This window comes from Physella acuta, unplaced genomic scaffold (assembly GCF_028476545.2).
Source record: "Physella acuta isolate Inbredline_101_S28 unplaced genomic scaffold, ASM2847654v3 ptg000211l, whole genome shotgun sequence".
Classification (NCBI taxonomy): Eukaryota; Metazoa; Mollusca; class Gastropoda; family Physidae; genus Physella; species Physella acuta.
The window spans coordinates 50,594-70,767 of NW_026731730.1; the positions used below are offsets into that span (position 1 = coordinate 50,594).

At 34.1% G+C, this 20,174-nt stretch overlaps 2 protein-coding genes across 2 annotated transcripts; one reads left to right on the forward strand and one right to left on the reverse strand.

The window, feature by feature from the left end:
* Nucleotides 1-81: 81 nt before the first annotated feature.
* On the reverse strand, nt 82-9,984 carry LOC131937481 (acyl-CoA-binding domain-containing protein 6-like). The gene is made up of 7 exons (XM_059294961.1): nt 9,841-9,984; nt 3,329-3,393; nt 3,111-3,210; nt 1,880-2,080; nt 1,686-1,775; nt 1,553-1,583; nt 82-1,306 (listed from the first exon to the last, which is right to left on the reverse strand). The coding sequence occupies exons 1-7, from the start codon at nt 9,967-9,969 to the stop codon at nt 1,158-1,160; spliced, it is 765 nt and encodes a 254-aa protein (XP_059150944.1). The 5' UTR covers nt 9,970-9,984; the 3' UTR covers nt 82-1,157.
* Nucleotides 9,985-10,456: 472 nt separating this feature from the next.
* Nucleotides 10,457-19,891, forward strand: LOC131937476 (protein O-mannosyl-transferase 1). Its single transcript, XM_059294950.1, has 20 exons — nt 10,457-10,550; nt 11,227-11,347; nt 11,617-11,780; nt 12,078-12,181; nt 12,398-12,448; nt 12,634-12,780; nt 13,091-13,196; nt 13,613-13,678; nt 14,216-14,309; nt 14,508-14,663; nt 15,244-15,476; nt 15,758-15,850; nt 16,007-16,103; nt 16,256-16,348; nt 16,680-16,794; nt 17,153-17,253; nt 17,379-17,495; nt 18,036-18,162; nt 18,456-18,633; nt 19,153-19,891. The coding sequence occupies exons 2-20, from the start codon at nt 11,228-11,230 to the stop codon at nt 19,319-19,321; spliced, it is 2,331 nt and encodes a 776-aa protein (XP_059150933.1). The 5' UTR covers nt 10,457-10,550; nt 11,227; the 3' UTR covers nt 19,322-19,891.
* The last annotated feature ends 283 nt before the right edge of the window (nt 19,892-20,174 follow it).

A 20,174-nucleotide genomic window follows, 5' to 3' on the forward strand; every position in this document is an offset into this window, starting at 1 on the left:
TACACATTTTCACTATGTATTACATGTATCCATAAAATTTTTTGAAAACAAAAACTAATAATGAACACATGAGCACAGATCAGTGTAAACAAGTGTATTCAACTGGGTACAATGTCAGAATATTCAGCAAGCATAACATTCACAAATAGACATGATATGACAGAAACAAAAATATTCATTAAGTACGATGGGTGCTGTCATTTTAATTTATTTTAAATCAAGAGAATCTTCAGAAGGGTTTTACAGACATACCAAAACAAATGGCCACATCATAAGTGACCCAAAATATTCATATTTAAAATCTATCAGTCAAATCTTCCTTTGATTTTAATCACTAAATCACATGTAAACCAAATCACCTCAACATCTCAAGTCAGGTGTTCAATCACCATAGCAACTATAACATAAACTAAATTAATCTAAACTGCAAAATAAAATCATTAAATAAATGTAAAAAATAATCTTATCTACACCAGCTAATTACTGTTTGACTTTTCTGTCATGTTATAGATAATATGATATGTCAGTACTGTTTTCTGTTAAGAATGCCCAAATTATTTTATTTCACCAGATGTAACTTCATCTAGCCATCATATCAAGCCATCTTTTTTATGTCCTACTATGTAAACCTTGTAGAAGAGGCATAAATACTGATACATCATAATGTCAAAACCAGCCTAGCTTGTCAATCCTACAGTATAGTAGCAGAACAAAATAACAAAAATTTAAAACAAATGTTATCTCCCTGTAACCATTCACAAGTTCAACTGTTGAAACTTTGTATTCAGCACAAAGTTCAATTTTGATTTTAATCATTTTATTTATAATTTGCATAAGAAAATAATAAATGCTCATTGGTGCTTGTTATCGTAAGTTAAGACAACCTTGTTAAGAATAGCTTTCATTGCATTTTACTAATTAACATATTAAAAATAATAAAATCACTACACATTATCACATGGAGTCAACAAAATTTAGCCACACTATAACTATGAGGAATCCTTTCTCATTGTTCCTTTGAAGATTAGATGAATATAAATTATATGAAATTTTTTTTCTTAACACCTGGCAAGAGGGGTATCGGAATGTTCATAATCATTATACTTCAATGGTGCGAGGTCACATGTAAACTGATGAGTTGATATATATTTTACGCATTAAGCTGACGCCTCCAATAATAATTTTATATCAGGTTTCGCATCCCTGGCAATGTCCATGACAGTGTTTCCATCTGCATCTTTGAGAGATGTGTCTATTCCGTATTTGATAAGTAGCTTGATGATGTCTGGGTGTTCACAGGAGACAGCTAAAACAGAGATTTTAATATCTTTTTACAGTGTGCGTGACGGCTAAAAAATAAATTCTATATTTCTTATAGCAAATATACAGTCTTTATTAATGTGTTTCTATATTGTATTTGAATCAGCAATATCACAAATTACAATATATAAATTGGATTACACCTTTGATAAAAATCTTAATAATTTATCCAAATTTTACCATGTATCCAGATTGTATTTTTTTTAATTTGGAAGAATTAGAAATAACTTACCGTAATGTAATGCAGTCTGTTTGTCCACATCCTGAAAATTTAGTTTAAAGCATTAGTATTTTTAAAAACGTTTATCTTAAATAAAGAACATTCTTTTCTAGCAATTGTAGATAGTACCAGGCAAAAAATATACCTGAATATTTATGTCAGCGTGTAGATTCAGTAATAATTCAACCATTTGAGTATAACCTCTATCACTAGCCCAGTGCAGTAGAGCCAGCCCCTACGGATGATAAGTTATAATAAGTGAGGCTATGTGAAGTGTAATTGGGCCAAAATAATGTGTAGATATGTCATTTCATAGAGTGGTTTTCATAACAAACAAACCTCTTCGTCTAAACCATCAACAATGGAAGAATTTGAACCAAGAATTTCTCTGACTTTTTCAACGTTTCCTTCCTTGCACCAGTCAAAAACTGTTTTTTCCCCGTCACTCATATCGCTCTCAGTGCGAGCCATCACACTGACTGTCACACCCATACCACTTGTGGCAGCTTTTTTCTTCCCAGAATCATCACCTGATGCAGACTGAAAAAGTAAACCTGCTTTAGAGGTTAGTATAGTAATTCAACTAGGTACCAAAGTTCCAAACTTTCAGGATAATTTAATAGCTGCAGGGGTCAGCAACCTGCGGCTCGCGAGCCGCTCTTTTGATGTCAATGTGCGGCTCTCGAGTTCCATGCAAAAATATTAATAGTTATATTATTTTATGTGCAAATCTCATAAAAAAATATACTATAAAGAAAGACAACTTTAATCAGGGTAAATACACTCATCAGAGAACAGTAAGAATAGGTAAGGTAGAAAGTATACGGACAGCTTGCAGCCGCTTGGGCACCAGCCCCACAGCCGTGCTGTAGCCAGCACCGTGGCGACTATTCCATGTTTGCCACTGTCAGTGTCAAAGTGCCACCTTTTTCGAATATCGTTAAATGGGGAATGTTATTTTTATACAGAATGCATTCCTCTACCTGTCGGTATGCCTTAATTTGACCTGAGTGACGCTGTATTTTAGTTATTAGCTTTCTACGGTTGAGCTATAAGGTACTGGACTTGTTGTATGGTGGTAGATAAGCCATGTCAGAACCAAAAAGAAAGAAGCGACCGATACAGTAATCAAACTGATATCCAAGCCAGTTAGTCGGAGTTTGCCATGTTGAGGCCTGCCTGGCTATAAAAGACACCTAATGAACCAGTGGTGTCCGTAAAGAAAGAAACAAAAAAGTTATTGGCTTCTAAAGTGGATTGGGATAGTCCTATAGATAGTCCTATATGTGTGATTATTTATTTTATCATAGCAGATTTAGCTAAAACAGTTTTTGAGAGAAACATTGGTTTGTTTTCATATGAAACAATAAGTTCATATTTAACGCTATTTATCTCAAATCAAAAATCAAATTTATTTACCTAATCCTTATCAAAAAAAATGTTAGTCTCAAAAGAATGCAGACCCCTGGCTTAGTGTGAAAGTGAAATAGTAAATTTCATGGGGATTTTAAAAGCTTCATTGGGAGAAATAAGCTTAGTTACTAGTATCACAGTTAGGAAAATAACCCACCAGCTTATTCCTCCAGTCATGGTCTATGTTGGTTAGTTGTGTCACGTACTGCTTCATTGCTTCTAATTTATCCATAGATCCAAGCTTGTTCCAAGCATCCCTAGATAATTTTAAATTCATATTTTTTTTGTACTTTATAGCAACAATAAACAATAAATAACATTTTCAAAAATCTATTTGTTTAGCATTTAAAATTAGCTTTACAAACTATGTCTTACCATTTAGCTTTGCCTTGAAAATCAAAAAAACCTGGCTTGGGTGTATTACACTTCCCTTCAGTGGCCTGTAATAAATATGTAAATCCCATTAGGTCACACTAGTGTATTTTATTTTTAAACTCAAACTACACACAGAAAAACTATGCAACCCATGTTCAAATGGTAGCATCTTCTCTTCCTGCTTTATGTTTATTTTGCTGGTTTACAGAGGAATGCCATTCACTCAGTAACTAGCCTATGTCATTCTGGGATGTGTAATAGTTAGTCTACAGTGTGTTACAGCTATATATAAAAACATTATTAATTGAAAGAGTGATCAGGCATAAACACTGTGTACCTCTCGATTTTACCCACTTTTTTTCATAATTTCATAAAGCTAGTCAGAAGTTGAATGCAGTCCTGAAAAAAAAAATTATTGGAGAGGCAGGTGGGGCTGTAGACTAAGCTTTTTGATGCCTATTGTTGTGAGGCTGTCTAGCTATTAATAATGATATGGGTTGGAGTAAAATTTGTCTTGTTAATATGACGTCATTTATGTACGACTGCTAGGTTGTGCCTTGTATATAAATTTACTAATGTGGTTTTTTTAAAGGATTATCTCCAGCAAAGATATAGCTTTTCTGTTTTTACGGAAATCTGCTTTTTCCTTTAAAAAAACCCGCAGAAAGCTTATCTCTGTAGACTTACCGATCATGGTTTTTTTTTGTGAAAATGTTTAAAAATTAAATGTTGTGTGTGTTACCAGTGGCGTAGCCAGGATCGTCTCAAGGGGGGGTTCCAATTTTTACCCAGGGACAAACTTTCGATTTGCACCCCCCCTCAAACTTTCAATTTGCACCGCCCCCCCCCCCTCAAACTTTTGATTTGCACCCCCCCTCAAACTTTCGATTTGCATCCCCCCCCCCCCCTCAAACTTTTGATTTCTACCCCCCTATTAGGCTAAGTGTCATTCGTGATTTTAAATTAAAAAAACAACAGATTTTTTCATAATTAAACGTAATATTAGTCTACAGTACAGTCTACTTCTAGCTAGGACCTAGCTAGCGTGAATAATTAAATATTAAATATCTAGACATAATTCTAGGTAATCCCTTAGTTTAGCGTCGGTTATTATTCCGGAATCGTATAGCAGTAAAAAACAGTAAAACAATCCCAAAGTCAGTCACACACTTCCGGAATTCACCGGAAGTACTGTAAACCATACTTTATTTGATGTCATCTTTTATTTTTATACAGAATGTTTAAAATTTAGATAGATTTATTTTTGTAATCATTTTTACATTTTGTAATCATTTTTACTATTTTCGTAATCTAGATTTTTTTACTTGGCCTAGCAGCTAGATATCTAGCTAGATCTAGATCTAATTAATTAATGGTAGCAAATCCGCTGCAAGCAAAAAACATTAAATTATATTAGCCTACATTTGACTTCATTATTTATATTTATATTTATATTAATAGGGTAAAGGAGGGCGTTAAGAGCCACACTTTTTAGCACCTGTACATTTTTAAAGATTTCTACTAATCTAAGAATGTTTTAGTATTGAAAATATGGCAAAATTATTCTAACATATCTTACACAATATAAAAATAATAACAAAGTCTATTAAATATACTTTAAATGGGTTTAATTGAACATTTATTGTCATACCCCCGAAATCAGCATTTGGGGTGAAAGGAGCCGGGCAATGGGGCAATAAGTATTATCTCCTAGTTTAGACTAACTCCGCAATAAAAATAATTATTTTCTAACCCCAAAATTGTTAATGCTGTGTACACACACTTTAACTGATACTAGCTATCACTAGGCCCCAATGGGCCCAGTCTACAATTGATACAATTGCAGGTGTACATACTACATAGGGCCTACAGTCTAGAAGTTTACAGTAGGCACATTAGTATGCCTAGTGTGTAGCTAGTATACTAGTGTGTAGCTGTCCAGAGTTAACATTCTTGTATGTAAAAAGGGGTGGTACTAACTAATCTGCCTTAATGCTTTCCCCTGATAAGCCATGTGTGCTATACATTACATAACATGACATGGAGGTGAGAAATGTTGAGGGAAGAGCAGTTGTACTGGTTTCCCCTTTGTTCTCCTTGCTGGACCGGGTGGACCCTGAGGGCCATAAATTACATAATGAGATGCTATCTCTTGTTGGCTGAGATCTAAGAACTTAGTCCATGTTACCTACAAAGAGATGAAGTTTTATGGTGGGTTAGATACAGGTGGGGTCTGGGTATCATGGGGGTGAGAAATTGTGAGGGGAGAGCAGTGGTACTGGTTTCCCCTTTTTTCTCCTTGCTGGACCCTGAGGGCCATACATTACATAAGGATATGCTACCTCTTGTTGGCTGAGATCTAAGAACTTAGTCCATGTTACCTACAAAGAGATGAAGTTTTATGGTGGGTTTAGATACAGGTGGGGTCTGGCTATCATGGAGGTGAGAAATTGTGAGGGGAGAGCAGTGGTACTGATTCCTCTTTGGTCTCCACCCTGCTAGACCATGAAGGTCATATAATACATAACATGCCACCCCAGATTGTCTGAGATCTGTTACCTACAAAGAGATGAAGTTTTATGGTGGGCCAGAAACTGGTGGGGGCTGGGTAGCATGGGGGTAAGAAATTGTAAGGGGGGAGCAGTGGTATTAATGTGTCTGTTTACTTCCCTGCTGGACCATGAGGGTCATAAATTACATAACATACCACCCCAGATTGGCTGAGACCTAAGAACATTTATTCCTGTTACCTAGGAAGAGATTAGAAGTTTTATGGTTGGTTAGAAACAGGTGGGGGCTGAGTCGGCTGTATTGCCCCTTAGGGGTAATAAGTACAAGTACCATTTTAAAAATTACCTTGCTAACATCAGATGGCTGAATTTTTACTTTTTAGCAGGTTAGAATTGTATTTCTATCATTTAGACACAAGTCTGTTTAACAATTAATACATTTTGTGTTAACTATTTCTATACCAGTGTCATATTCAGTGGTCTAATAAATGAGAAACTTGCACATAGGGTTTCAAGAGCCACATAACAGTATCTGTTATAACTTTTCTAAACAGGCAAGCTAGTGAACAAAATTAATGTATTCATGTAGATTTAGTTATTATCTAACAAATAAAACCATTATGGTAATGATCAGTCAATTTTTACTGTGATAATGATAAAAACTTTATAGCATGGTAAAATGGGACAAATGTCGGCCATTTTGTTTTGGCACCAATAATCACTGTGCAAAAAAAATTCACCAAAATAAAACTATTCTAGCCATAGCTATAAAAATAGTGTTAAAATGTACAACAACCAATGCTCTAATACAGGAACAAAGAATGGGCTTGAAAAACTCATTTGGTTTATTACAAAGTGAAGTTTCCCAAGTTATGTCTATTTGGAAAAAAAGTTCACAAAATGGTTTTATGGTAGGTACTAGGATAAATTTTGAAAATTGGTTTAATAGGGAAACAACCACTACAGTTAAAAGGAGCAAAAAATTACAATAGCAGAACAGTTTTCCTTTTTGATGTAGCTCAAACGGTTAAATAGTTATGATTTTTTTTCGTATTAAAAAAGGTGATTTTTTTAACATAGGTTTTTTTCCAATTTCTGTGATAGAGTTTTTTTAAGCGTTTACTAAAATTGTCCTAGCTTGTAAACCATATGGTCAAATTGGTTATAACTTTGCAATATCTTTATCTATCATATATGTAAGGATAATAAACAATAAAATTAGAAATTTATGGGCAGAGTTAAACAAAAACAGAAGTAGAACAGGGTACCCCCCCTATTTTTTCATATACAGTGCATTCATAAAATCTCAGTTAAAATTTTAACACTTTGAAAAATTAAGCTCAAACTTGCTGAGAATGATGAGCTATGGATGTGTCAGTTATTACAATCAAAATAATATTCATAACTGAAAAGATTTTTGTTTTAACTGCTACAAAGCTGATAAATTATACAATTTCGCAAAACCGAACTCTTGTTGATGTGAAATGCAACATGATGGCAAATTTGAGTTATTAAGCACTTAAGTCTCAAAATTTGCCTGGCTCTAGATGACTCTATTCTCAAAAAGAAACAATCAAAAAATGTGTTTAAATCTATCTGTTTGACAAAAAATAAGGGGTGGAACAGGGTACACCCCCTATTTTTAAATACGAAATTTGTTCATACACTATTTGTTTAGGCTCAATCTATTTGAATCTAAAGCTAACAACTAACTAGAGTGAAGCTCTAAAATAAGTGTGTGTGATGGTTCTATCTAAATAGTTGACAAATAGGTAAAGGATGGTAAAAATGTAAAATGCTGAGTCATCGACACACCTGACATCATTGAAAAACTGAGAGCATATATTTAAATTTTAAAAAAAAAAGGCAAATTATATCTATTAGAAATGTAAGGTGTTTTATTCGTATAAATGTAATAAACTTGTTTGTATACTTATATATATAGTTTAATTTAAAAAGATGTGTTTCTGCTTATTCGTTAATATATTACATTTCAGGAGAAGTTCAACATTGGTTGGTTTTTAAAGGAAATAGTTCATATCACAAATTAATTAGTTTGCCTAAATAAAAGATAAACACATTATTTATTTTAATAGTTTTAATTTCTCGTTTACATAGTGTTCCATCATTAGACCATATAACTGACATTAGGCCATATAACTGCTTATCATATTGTAGAGATGTGCTGGTTTAAGAAGTGTAGGTTCTACCTGGAAAAGTAAACAGTACAAGTACATTATTTGCCTTCCCATTAAAATAAAAAGGTTTTCTGAATACACCAAATATTTAATGTGTGTTGTTAATACCAGACCTTCCTTTCTTCCCCCCCCCCCCCCCCCCCCACTACCGTCAATATCAAAACAACGCTCGCCACTATCGCCGGCGTCAAAACAACGATCGCCGGCATCAAAACAACGCTCGTCGGCGTCAAAACAACGGTCGCCACTATCGCCGGCGTCAAAACAACGTTCGCCACTATCGCCGGCGTCAAAACAACGTTCGCCACTATCGCGTGCGTCAAAACAAAGCTCGACATAATCGCCAGCATCAACACAGCGCTCGCCAATATCGCCTGCGTAAAACAGCGTTTCCCACTATCGCCAGAGTCAAAACAACGATCGCCATTGTCAAAACATCGCCCGCCACCAACGCCCGAGTAAAAAATGCCTTCGGTACTATCACCAGTGTCAAAACAGCGTTCGCCATAAGCGCCAGAGTCAAAACAGTATTCGCCACTAACGCCCGAATAAAAAAGGCGTTCGCTACTTTTGCCGGCGTCAAAACAGCGTTCGCCATTATCGCCCGAGTCAAAACAGCGTTTGCCACTATTGCCCGAATCAAAACAGCATTCGCCACTATCGCCCGAATCAAAACAGCATTCGCCACTATCGCCCGAATCAAAACAGCATTCGCCACTATCGCCCGAATCAAAACAGCGTTCGCCACTATCGCCCGAGTCAAAACAACGATCGCCACAATCGTAATTACAGTAATACAAGCATATCAGCTAGACTAAGTCACACAAGTGTTAGTAGCGAGACCCGACAACTTCCGGTTCACTTTCACTTCCAGTCTGTAAACAGTTAAAGTCCCAAACAGTACACCAAACTGTGAAGCGTTTTGCAGCTAAGAGACACATCCAATCATTACGATTTTTTACAGTAATAGAGAAAAATGGATAAGAATGGAGATTATGCAATAAAATTTCAAGTAGAGCCCATAGAGAAGTTTAGGGAATAAGTCAAACTTACCTTATTTTCAATGAAACACTCCATAAAAAATAGTCCATGAAAATATTTTTAAAAAATATATAATACGCTAAGTCCATTTTTCTTCAAAATAATACTCCTCGCAATAAAATTGACCAGGCAAAATAGGAGAATAATAAAAATTACGAAACACTCGCACTCGCGCGTCCGCCAACTCTCGGTATTTGGGTAACGGGAGGAAAATCTCGCCGCGCATCGCAAAACGGGAGCCAAATCCTAGTACCTATTTTATGGAGATGAGAAATTTTAGGGAAAGAGCAGTGGGATTAAATCATGTCTCATCCTCTCCCTATTGGACCAAGTGGGTCATAAATTACATAAAATGAATCCTCTGCTTCTCTGTTATCAAAGAACAGCAGTGGTTGTTACCTCAGAAGTAGATTAGCAGTGTTATTGGGGGTTTTGTGGGGGTGGGGTGTTGATTGGGGCTTAATACCACACAGCTCTTAACGCCCTCCTTTACCCTATATGTTTTTTTTATTATTTTTAGATCTACTAATTTAAATCTACTATTATATTTATTCTTGTTTCCTTTTGTCGATTAAACTTAAAAAATTAAAGCATTAATTTACTACAATCGACTTTCAATTTATTTATATTTCAATGGTCAAATAAACCATGGTTTACCGTAACTCTAGTTACCGAGACTCAACAAACATTACCCGATAATTTCCGACGCTAAACTAAGGGATTACCTAATTCTAAATTTTAAAATATTGCACAGCTCTTCTACCTGCTTATATCTACCATAGAAATAAAGAAGATGATCGCTCGCCATGCTATTTGCGCAACGCCGCACGTAATTTGTTGCGCTGAGAAAGGTTTCATCCAAATCCAGATCGAAATCTTCTTCGTCCGCCATGATGTAAACATAAAGCTGGAAATTATAAAATTCAGGAATAAGAAAATCCGACACAAAATTAGAGTGAGGGGGTGGGGGGCATCTTTCCATGTGTTATGGATCGTTGAGCGATTGGCTTTTTAATGTCACAAATCGTCTATTTTATTTTTAAAATCAACAAGATCTAGAGATCTAGATCTATATGTTTTTTTATGTGTATGTATCATATTCTTAAACAGCTTATTTTTAAGATTATAATTATTATTGTTGCAAGTCACTAAGTAAGTATATTTTTAGTATATGTCGATCTAGATCTATAACTTCACTCTTCTCATTACACAATATCAAAGGGAAAATGCTGGAGTGTAAACAGTCTAAAAAGAGACTAGATTCGTGATACAGAAAAAAAAAAAGTAAAACTAGGCCTAGTCTTAAATTTAATTATAATTTATATAAGTTATTAATGCGAAGCAAGTTAAGCATGTATGATAAAAACTAAAAACGAAGTTGGGAAAGAGACGAACCGAAGTTTTTAAGGAAGCTAGTAAATCTAGTTTTAAAAAAACTCATTGTAGTTGAGTGTAGACTGAGTTTTATAAATGGTATTTTCATTTATCAAATCAGCGGTCTAGGCTTGTCAGTAGTTCATTAGTTGTAGGTCCAACACCAGCAGATATTGTCATATTGAGACAAGCAGATACAAATCGCAACCCTCCGGCCTCCCCTCCACCTCCCATTCAATGATTCATGATGACATTCGACATTCATATTCATTCATTTCAATCATTCAGACAAAATTAAAACTTAATACTAGATCTATTTACTATAGGCCTAATTGAAATTGGCCTAATTTATTAAATTTATATAATTATAATACACTAAATTTGGATACGGGGATGTAGTGGACTAGCAGTAAAGAGCTGGACTGCTAACCTGTAAGTCTCGAGTTTGAATCCGGGTTCAAGTCAGTAGACTAGACCGTCCCTGAGTCCACCTAACTCTGATGGGTACCTAACTTACGTTAGGGAAAGTAAAGGCGGCTGGGCATAGTCACAATAGTGCTGACCACAATATCTCTTCATATGCCGAGGTCACAGAAATAAGTTAACTCTACTTCACTTTCCCTATAGACCGTCAGATTTGAAAGGGAACTTTTAGAGCTGGATACATCAATAATCAAGTGTTGTCTGGGATAGCTTTCTTTAGTCTGGATCTATACATTAGCCAATGATATTTAGAATCTATATAGGTAGGCCAATAGTCTATTTTGTTTTTCAGAATGGAAGTGTTAAGGCCTGATAGAAAAGAAAATTCTTGTGTTGAAGCTAGATCTAATAACCAAAAGCACAGTATGGCTATAAGTAATCAGCAACAACAATCTGTGGACTACAGAGAACAGGCTTGTTTGATTTTTTATATTATTTTTAATAGGCCTAAACTTTTTTGTAAGTTAAATGTGACTGTCTCTGACTGCCCATTATGATTATGTCAATAACTAAAAATTAAAAAGAACCATCATTTCTGCTTCTGACTTAACATTACATTACAATCAATTAGAGTCTACTCAAAAAATAACTCTAATGCATTTTAAAAATTGTTTATGTCACCACCACTTATTAACCCATAAAATAATAACAATTGTTTTTTTGTGCTGATTAACCTTTTTAGGGTGATGGGGCTCCAGTGTTAGTGAGACAAGATGAAGCTCCACACACGGCTGACACGACCAAGCCATTTGTTATCAAAACAGAGATAGACCTCATGCAGCTGTTTCTGACTGTTATAGCTTTGTTTTCTAGAACCTGGAGACTAGGGGTCCCTAGAGCTGTTGTGTAAGTCATCTATTTGTCCATAGCTAAAAATACAATAGTAAATTAACACAAATTTGAAAGATATCTGTACGAAAAATTATTTATGGTGTAATTTTTTTCTTGAGTCTACTAAAATTTTCAGTATATGTCTTGTAGTTGTAACAGTATATTTATTTTATTGCTTTATTTGAGAATGATTTTAATCATATACATTGATGGGTTTAGGTTTTAAAAGCTCGATGCTGATGATCTAATGGTTCTAAAATCCAAAATAGTTTTGGTATTTTAACTATAAATGTTTGTTTCATTTTGTTAAAGATTTGATGAACTACACTTTGCAAAGTTTGTTTCCTTGTATTTGAAAAACACATTTTTCTTCGATGTTCATCCCCCCCTTGGGAAGCTACTTCTGGCCTTAGCAGGTGACTTGCATATTTATTGAGTATAGTTTAGGACATAATTAGGAAACACTATATCAGCCTATGCACTTTTGTTTTTATTGCAACTAACATACCATTATAAAATGTATTTCAAAATTCATTTGCTTATTTAATAACTCACCCTTTTTAACTAGCTTTAACCACCTATGTATAATTTGAAGCTTACCTTTTAAATCTAATGCATTCTTACCATTTCAGGAAGATATGCAGGCTTTGAGGGTGAGATAAACTTTGAAAGAATTGGTGCAGGTAAAATATACTTTGTTAATAGCACTAGCATTACAACCATAATGGCTTATAACATTAGCTACTACCATTTTTAGTAGTTCATAAAACTATTCTCATCAATCACAGTATCATGTTTAAGTACTTCACAGTACTTCAGAACTTGAATGTATGAAATAGTTAGCTTTTGTTGCTTTGTTTTTCTTTAGAGTTTCCAGCTACAGTTCCAGTGGAGATGCTGAGGTTAATTCCAGCAGTCCTTGGTAGCCTGGTAGTCCCTGTTGTCTATCAGATCTGTGTAGAAATAGGCATGAGCAGATATGCTGCAACTGTTGCTGGTGTTCTTATACTGCTTGGTATGTAGATTCTTATACTCCTTGGTATTTGTATTCTAATACTCCTCTGTATTTGTATTCTTTCTATACCCCTTGGTGTGTGTATTCTGTCTTATATTCTTTGTTGTGTGTATTTTACACTCCTTGGTATGTGTATTGTGCTACATTCTTTTGCTTTAAAATTTAAGTAATTCTCTAAACAGATCAAAGCTTGTCATAGTAATGATTTGTTAAGAAACAGTTTTTTTTACTCCAGTGTAAAATAAAAGGGTTGAATAGGTGTGATTTTTCAGAAGTTATTTTTTTAATAATAATTTTTTAAATAATTTAGACAATGCGCTGCTGGTACAGTCTAGGTTCATGTTGATGGAGGGAATGCTGATCTTTTTTTCAACTCTGTCAATTCTTGCTTATCTGAAGTTTAGGAATAATAGCAGGTGAGAACAAATAATAAATTATCAACATATTTTTTTTGCCCAATTAATGGATACATCATTAAGAGGTCAGAGTGGTTGCGTGGGTAAGCACATGGTTGCTAACCTGTAAATGTCCTGAATTTCAAGTTCAGGACAGATGAGGGTTGTCAGCTGAGGACAGCAACCCATCTAGGAGATGTAGTACTAGAATGTGTCAGTTGCTAGCAAACAGAAAAGAGTATCTACCTATAATCAACTATTTTAAGTAGGGAGAAGTGACAGTGAATAGTTCAATAGTGTAAAAAAAAATGTAATATCTATTTTTTATTTTGAATAATATTTTGTTGTTGCTGTTAAATAAATGAGCGATGTGTTTATGCAAGTTAAAATTATAACCAAAAGATGCTGGAAGAGTAATTGTTTATGATTTGTTTCAGAGAGTTTAGTTTGATGTGGTGGTTCTGGCTGTCCTTGTGTGGTGTGGCAGCTACCTGTTCTCTCAGGTAAGATCACAGTCAACACAAGGGGAGGTCACTCACTCACCTGCACTATATTGTCATTTTGCACACATAAGCATTTGTTTACATATTTTCTTCTTCTTCTTCGTTCTTAATTATTAGTGTTGAAGGGGATCGAGAATTATCTGCCAGTGCGTTTGAACTCAAGACTTTGTTCAAATTTATCAACCATGAGCTTTTTGCCGACTCGACCACGCCTCCAACACAATTAAGCGTTACGTGTCAACTGGTTATGCGCCATTGAGGCCATTGACTCCAATTTCAGCCTGCTTTTCTTTTTGGATTTGCTTCCATAGCCTTTGTCCAACCAAGAACAAACTACAAGGCAGCAGTTGTTTAATTTTGGAGTTGCCTCATCTGCCCGGGGGTTCGAACTCGAGACTTTTCGGTTTAGCAACCATGAGCTTTACCGACTAGACCACGCCGACCCCTTTACATACTTAAATGTGTTTATTATTTATGTCACCATATCTGAATAACAAAAAAGACAGATTTTTCAAACAATTTTTTTTTATTCTTCAGCATCAAGTATGTGGGAGTTTTTACATTGATATTAGTTCTCATTAGAATAAGCAAAGACTACTGGAGCATGCTGGATGATATCTCCAAATCTGATGTAAGTTGTTTTCATAAATCTTAATATCTCTTTTGTCTCCTGCTGTTTCTTTACAGATAAATAATTTTGTGGAAATTTATATTTTAAGGCAGACTGATCTCACAGTTACTTCCCTTACAGAGTTTGTCTCTGCCTGTAGCCTATGATGTCATGGTTTGTTAAATGTTGACATTTATATTCATGTTATTTTATTTTCAGATAACTTTGGTTAAACATTTGTTTGGTCGTCTGGTTGCCATGGTTACCCTACCTGTATTTTTCTACCTCTGCATCTTCTACGTCCACCTGAGTATATTAAGCAAGGCTGGGCCCCATGATAGTATAATGACAAGTGCCTTTCAGGCCAGTTTAGAGGTTAGTAACTCTTTGCCTGCGTTAACTTAGCTAAAACTGGCATCAGTTATCAATTCAATTCACATCAGCATAAGATTTCAAAAGAAAATTTGACTGTAAAATACTATGTAAATCATATTTGAATCGTGCTGCTTAAAATAATCACTCAAAATTATTTATTTGGTTGTTGCAGTGATTTTTTTTTATCATACCAGAAGAAAAAGAAAAGATTTTCTTTTGATTTCATGTCTGGTTAGCTGATGAGTAGATGTCCAGGAGAATAGAGGCGACTAGACCTCAATCATACGTATTTCATGCCACAGAAATAAATAATTTACACATTGTCTAACCTTTCACTAGCAATATCCAACTTTTATTTTTCCATCTTTAAGATTTATTTTAATAAAGAACAGTAAGCATAATAAACAAAACTTAAGTATATCTTGTTGAAAAGCTACATTGAAAACATATTTTTAATCTTACTTTAGTATAAGATAAACTTGTTTTATTAGTGATAATAGTTTTTTTAAGTATTAATTTGAATTATTTAGAATATTTCTTAACTTTTATAGTGTGGTCAAATCTCTGTATTTGTCCTTAGGGTGGACTGGCAACACTGACCAAGGGCCAGCCACTGAATGTTGCATACGGGTCACAGATCACCTTGCGCCACACAGAGAATGTTGCGGTTGGTCAACCGTGCTGGCTACACTCCCACGCCCACATGTATCCGGTCAAGTACCCCGACAAGAGAGGCAGCTCACACCAACAGCAGGTCACGTGCTACATTTTTAAGGACATCAACAATTGGTGGATCATCAAACACCCTGACAGGTAGATATTACCTTTGGCTCTCTAACAGGTAAATTATACTCATACATCAACCACTCTAATAGGTAATTCATACCTTTACTTTTGGCTCATACATCAACCACTCAAACATGTAAATCATACCTTTACTTTTGGCTTTATATCAACCACTCTAACAGGTAAACCATACCTTTATATCTGGCTTATACATCAAGTCATGGTAATAGTTTTTACAACAGTTGTCAGTTCCAGAACCAAACTGACCAGAGCAAACATATATATAGTGTCAACATGACCATTTTCAGACAAGACCTGATGGTGGAAGACCCACCAAAACCAGTCAAGCATGGAGACATCATACAACTTGTACATGGCATCACTAGCAGAGCTTTGAATACGTATGTACATTTACCTACACCACATGCTATGTGCAATAACATAGTCTGTTATTTTATGTCACTCCTCAAAATAAATATTTAAAAAGTTTGTTTCAATAAAACACAATTTTCCTCATATATTCTCAATAGAAATTAGTTTTTAATATTCTGTTTTAGCCATGATGTTGCGGCTCCTGTGACCCCTAACAACCAGGAAGTTTCTTGCTATGTCAACTACAATGTGTCTATGCCAGCCCAGAACTTATGGAAGTTGGTCAGTCCTGAGTTGTTTTTTATTTTATCCAAAGTGCCTTATGTATCGGATGGTAACATGCAATAAATGTTTCAGTAGTACTATCTTTCATGCATAATCTGCCATAATAATAATATCCTTAATCACAGTGTATCCATAACCTTATCCCGTAGGATATAGTGAACAGAGAAAGTGATGATGAAATCTGGCAAACCATTAAAAGTCAGATTCGTCTTATTCATGTGAATACCTCAACTGCAATGAAGGTAAGATCAGAAAGTGAAATTGACTGTAGTTATGTTTGTTGTGTGTATGTGCATCAGTAGCCTTTGCTGAGGGTTGTGTTCAAGCTCAGCAGCCCAATTTTAGCAAACACTTACTTAAACTGAATTTTTTTAAATACACATTTTTCATGATATTTATACCTGACCTGCCTAAGATTCAAATGCTGACTTGTGCTTGTTTTTATCTTTAAGCATTCCAAATTTTTAAAATTTCAACTTGTGTAACTGATATGTTGTTTTTAGAACATTTTTCTGTTGCTTACACACCAATGTGGCAAATGAAAATAAAATTTTGGTTGATCTTGTGTTTAAGACAACTGGCAAACAGTTACCAGAGTGGGGCTTCCACCAGCTTGAGGTCACTGCTGACAGAATGATCCAGCAGAAGTCAACCATTTGGAATGTTGAGGAACATCGCTACACCACAAGTATGTGTACTGTTGAGACTGTCATACATAAGTGTTAAACTATTATAAACAATACCATTTGGAATGTTGAGGAACATCGCTACACCACAAGTATGTGTACTGTTGAGACTCTCATATATAAAAGTTAAACTATAATAAACAATACCATTTGGAATGTTGAGGAACATCGCTACACCACAAGTATGTGTACTGTTGAGACTGTCATACATAAGTGTTAAACTATAATAAACTATACCATTTGGAATGTTGAGGAATATCTTTGTGTGCAGATGTTTTGTGTATAGTCTATCCCATCATAAAACATTTAGGAACAGCATTTCACAGAACAAAGCTTTAACTTAACTGTTTTATTGTAAAGGTTCTGAGAAGGAAAAACAGGCAGCAGAACTGCAGCAAGCAGAGTTGATTCCATTGAAACCAACTTACCTGTCCTTCTGGGCCAAGTTGTATGAACTGCAGGTGTTTTAAAGTTCTTACTCTTACACACATTAGTTAAAATATGTGCTTCTTCACATTTTAGGCTGTTTTATTGAAAATCAAGGTTTGTTTTCTGACATTCGACTAAATTATTTTTTTGTTCTTAGATTAAAATGATTTTTAGTAATCAAGATGCCAAGTTGGAGCACAAGTACAGTTCAGGACCCAAAGAATGGCCTTTTATGTCAAGAAACATTGCATATTGGATGAGTTCTAGCGATAATGTAAGTCTTGCATGCAGGCAGCTTTATGCTATGTAGATTTAAATCAAAGCTGGTAATAATTAATTGTTTTAAAATAGTTTGTTTAGACATTATTAGGAAAAAACCCATTGCATATTTGGTAAGTTCTAGTGAGAATGTATGTGGTACTTACACTACAGCTTGTTCTTTGTTTAAAAAAAAGGATTTATAGTTATTAACTTAAAACATCGTTTGGATATAAAAAGATATAGTGATATATAATGAGTTCATATTTTGTTCTAGCCAATCAAACTAATACAGCTGTAGTGTGTACATACTGGTGTTATAAAAAATTCAGAGTAATAGGCCTTTTTTTTCAGCTGCATGATTTCATTTTGTGTGTTAGACATCATATCTATCTAAAATATGCTTTATTTTTAAGGGGAAAATACATGTAAAATAATACCAAAGGATATGGTTAATTAACAAACAATACAAAAACAGTTTAAGAATAATTCAGTTTGTAAGTGCAATATTTGAACATACTACTGTAATTGATTAGTAAATGTTTTTACTTTCCAGTCTCAGATTCACCTAATTGGAAATATTGTTGTGTGGCATTCAGCAACCATCTCTGTGTTGTTATACATCGCTGTCTGGATATTTTACCTCTTGCGCAGACAAAGGGCCTTCTTTGATATATCAGAAGGTATTCCATAAAGTTCAATAGTTTCTGCCAAAAAGTATTATATTGATTTTATTTTTTCAATTCTAAACTATTATTTCAATGCAGCCCTTTTTACCTCTAGGAGTGAAAGCTTGATTTTTAAAATGTTTTAATTTTTTTTATTTACTTGCCTAATTATACACAAGCTAAGTCACATGATTATATCAACATTTTTTTTACATTTTTATTAGCGTCTAGCATTTAAGAAAAAAGAAAAAATGTGTTGAACAAAGTATACTGGAATATGAAAAGAATTTTTTTTTTTTTTTTTAAAGCTCAGTGGCAGCACTTCCTCTTCACTGGAGAGCTTTGTGTTGGTGGATACTTGTTGCATTACCTCCCCTACTACCTAGAAGATAGAACACTATTCCTGCATCACTATTTACCATCTGTTGTCTTCAAGGTCCTCACACTAGCAGCCTTAGGTGATCATCTGTATTCTGTTTTACCAAAGTAAGTATCATAACTTTATCCCTTTTAGAGCTAAGCTAATTTTTATAATTTAAAACATCATTGCAGCAATACATCAGTTATTATTATATATTATTTATTTATGTCTTTATCAACTGTTATCAGATTTGTTGAATCTGTTTCAAATTCAAAAAGGTTTAAGGCTTTAATAACATAATATAAGAAAATAAAACCATAGTATTGGTTAGTATTTTGATGGTAGAGTTTTAAAGCAGCTGTATCAAAATAGCTGAACAAGATTTAGTAAGAAATTTCAGCCATATACTGTGGAGGTGTGTGTGGCAGGGGTTAAAATTTTTAGCCAGCCTTATAGAAACAGATTGCATGTATATTGCAAGGTTGAAAAAATATAATTATATCTGTATTTCATTGCAATATTTGCATCTTGTGGCTGTGATTGACACCACCCCTCATGACACCAAGAAAAACTTCCCTCCCCGCTCTCTAATCACCTCAACTAATTTAAACAACTCATCTAACAAAAAAAAACTTTCTCCACAGAAGCTCCATGTTCACCTCACTGATCAAGTATGGCTCAGTTGTTTTAGTCGCAGCAACTCTTCAAGCTTTCATCAAAATGTCTGTGTTCACCTATGGTGGTGAGGCCCTGACACCGCAACAAATCAAATCCTTGACCTGGATTGAGACCTGGGACTTCCTCTCACACTAAGCACAATTAATGCAACTACATTTGTACATAAACTAGGAATATATTTAATTTTACTAATATCTTCTTATTTGAGATAATTTTTACTGCCTTTGCTAATTTTGTTGAAATTAACTTATATTTTAATATCTAACTTATACACTACTATTTACTTAACTAGATGAATCCTGTGATTGTAATTTTATTTCATTCAGCAATATTGTTGTTAAGTAACTTAAGGACCTGTGCTAATATATAGCACTTGCATTTATTATCCACAAATCCTTTTTTTTTTTCATATGATTCTCAAGCTCATAAAATAGTTTATACATGTCATAATAATTTTAAAAATCTCAATTCACACATTCCATTTTTTAGTCCCTAATGGCATTTCCTTTACATAGATCTTAATCCATAATAATATTCATGTTTTAAAATGTTTAGCAACATAATAAATTTTGTTTGCAATTATAAAACAATGATATTGCATTTTAGTTGTAATATCCACTGATTTAAAATAAGTCAATTCTTTGTTTTATTTTTTTTATTCAGTCAGCTTTAAATTATGACACATACTGTTGTTGTTTTCTTGTATATCACACACCTCATTTATTTATTCAATGTAAAATTGTATACATTACTTTATGTTAACAAATAAAGTCAATTATGTGTATGCTAAGGGAATGATTCAATTTTGTTTCCCTGTTTTTTCAAGACTGTCATTTTATAAGTTTTTTACTTTAACAATAACAGGCAAAACAAAAAAAAGAGATAAGAAACAAAGTGATGATGCTAATATTAGACTTAAATCAGAGAGAAAAATGTACTGAAAATTGTATAAAATAGGCACATGTTAAACATACATTTACATTCATCA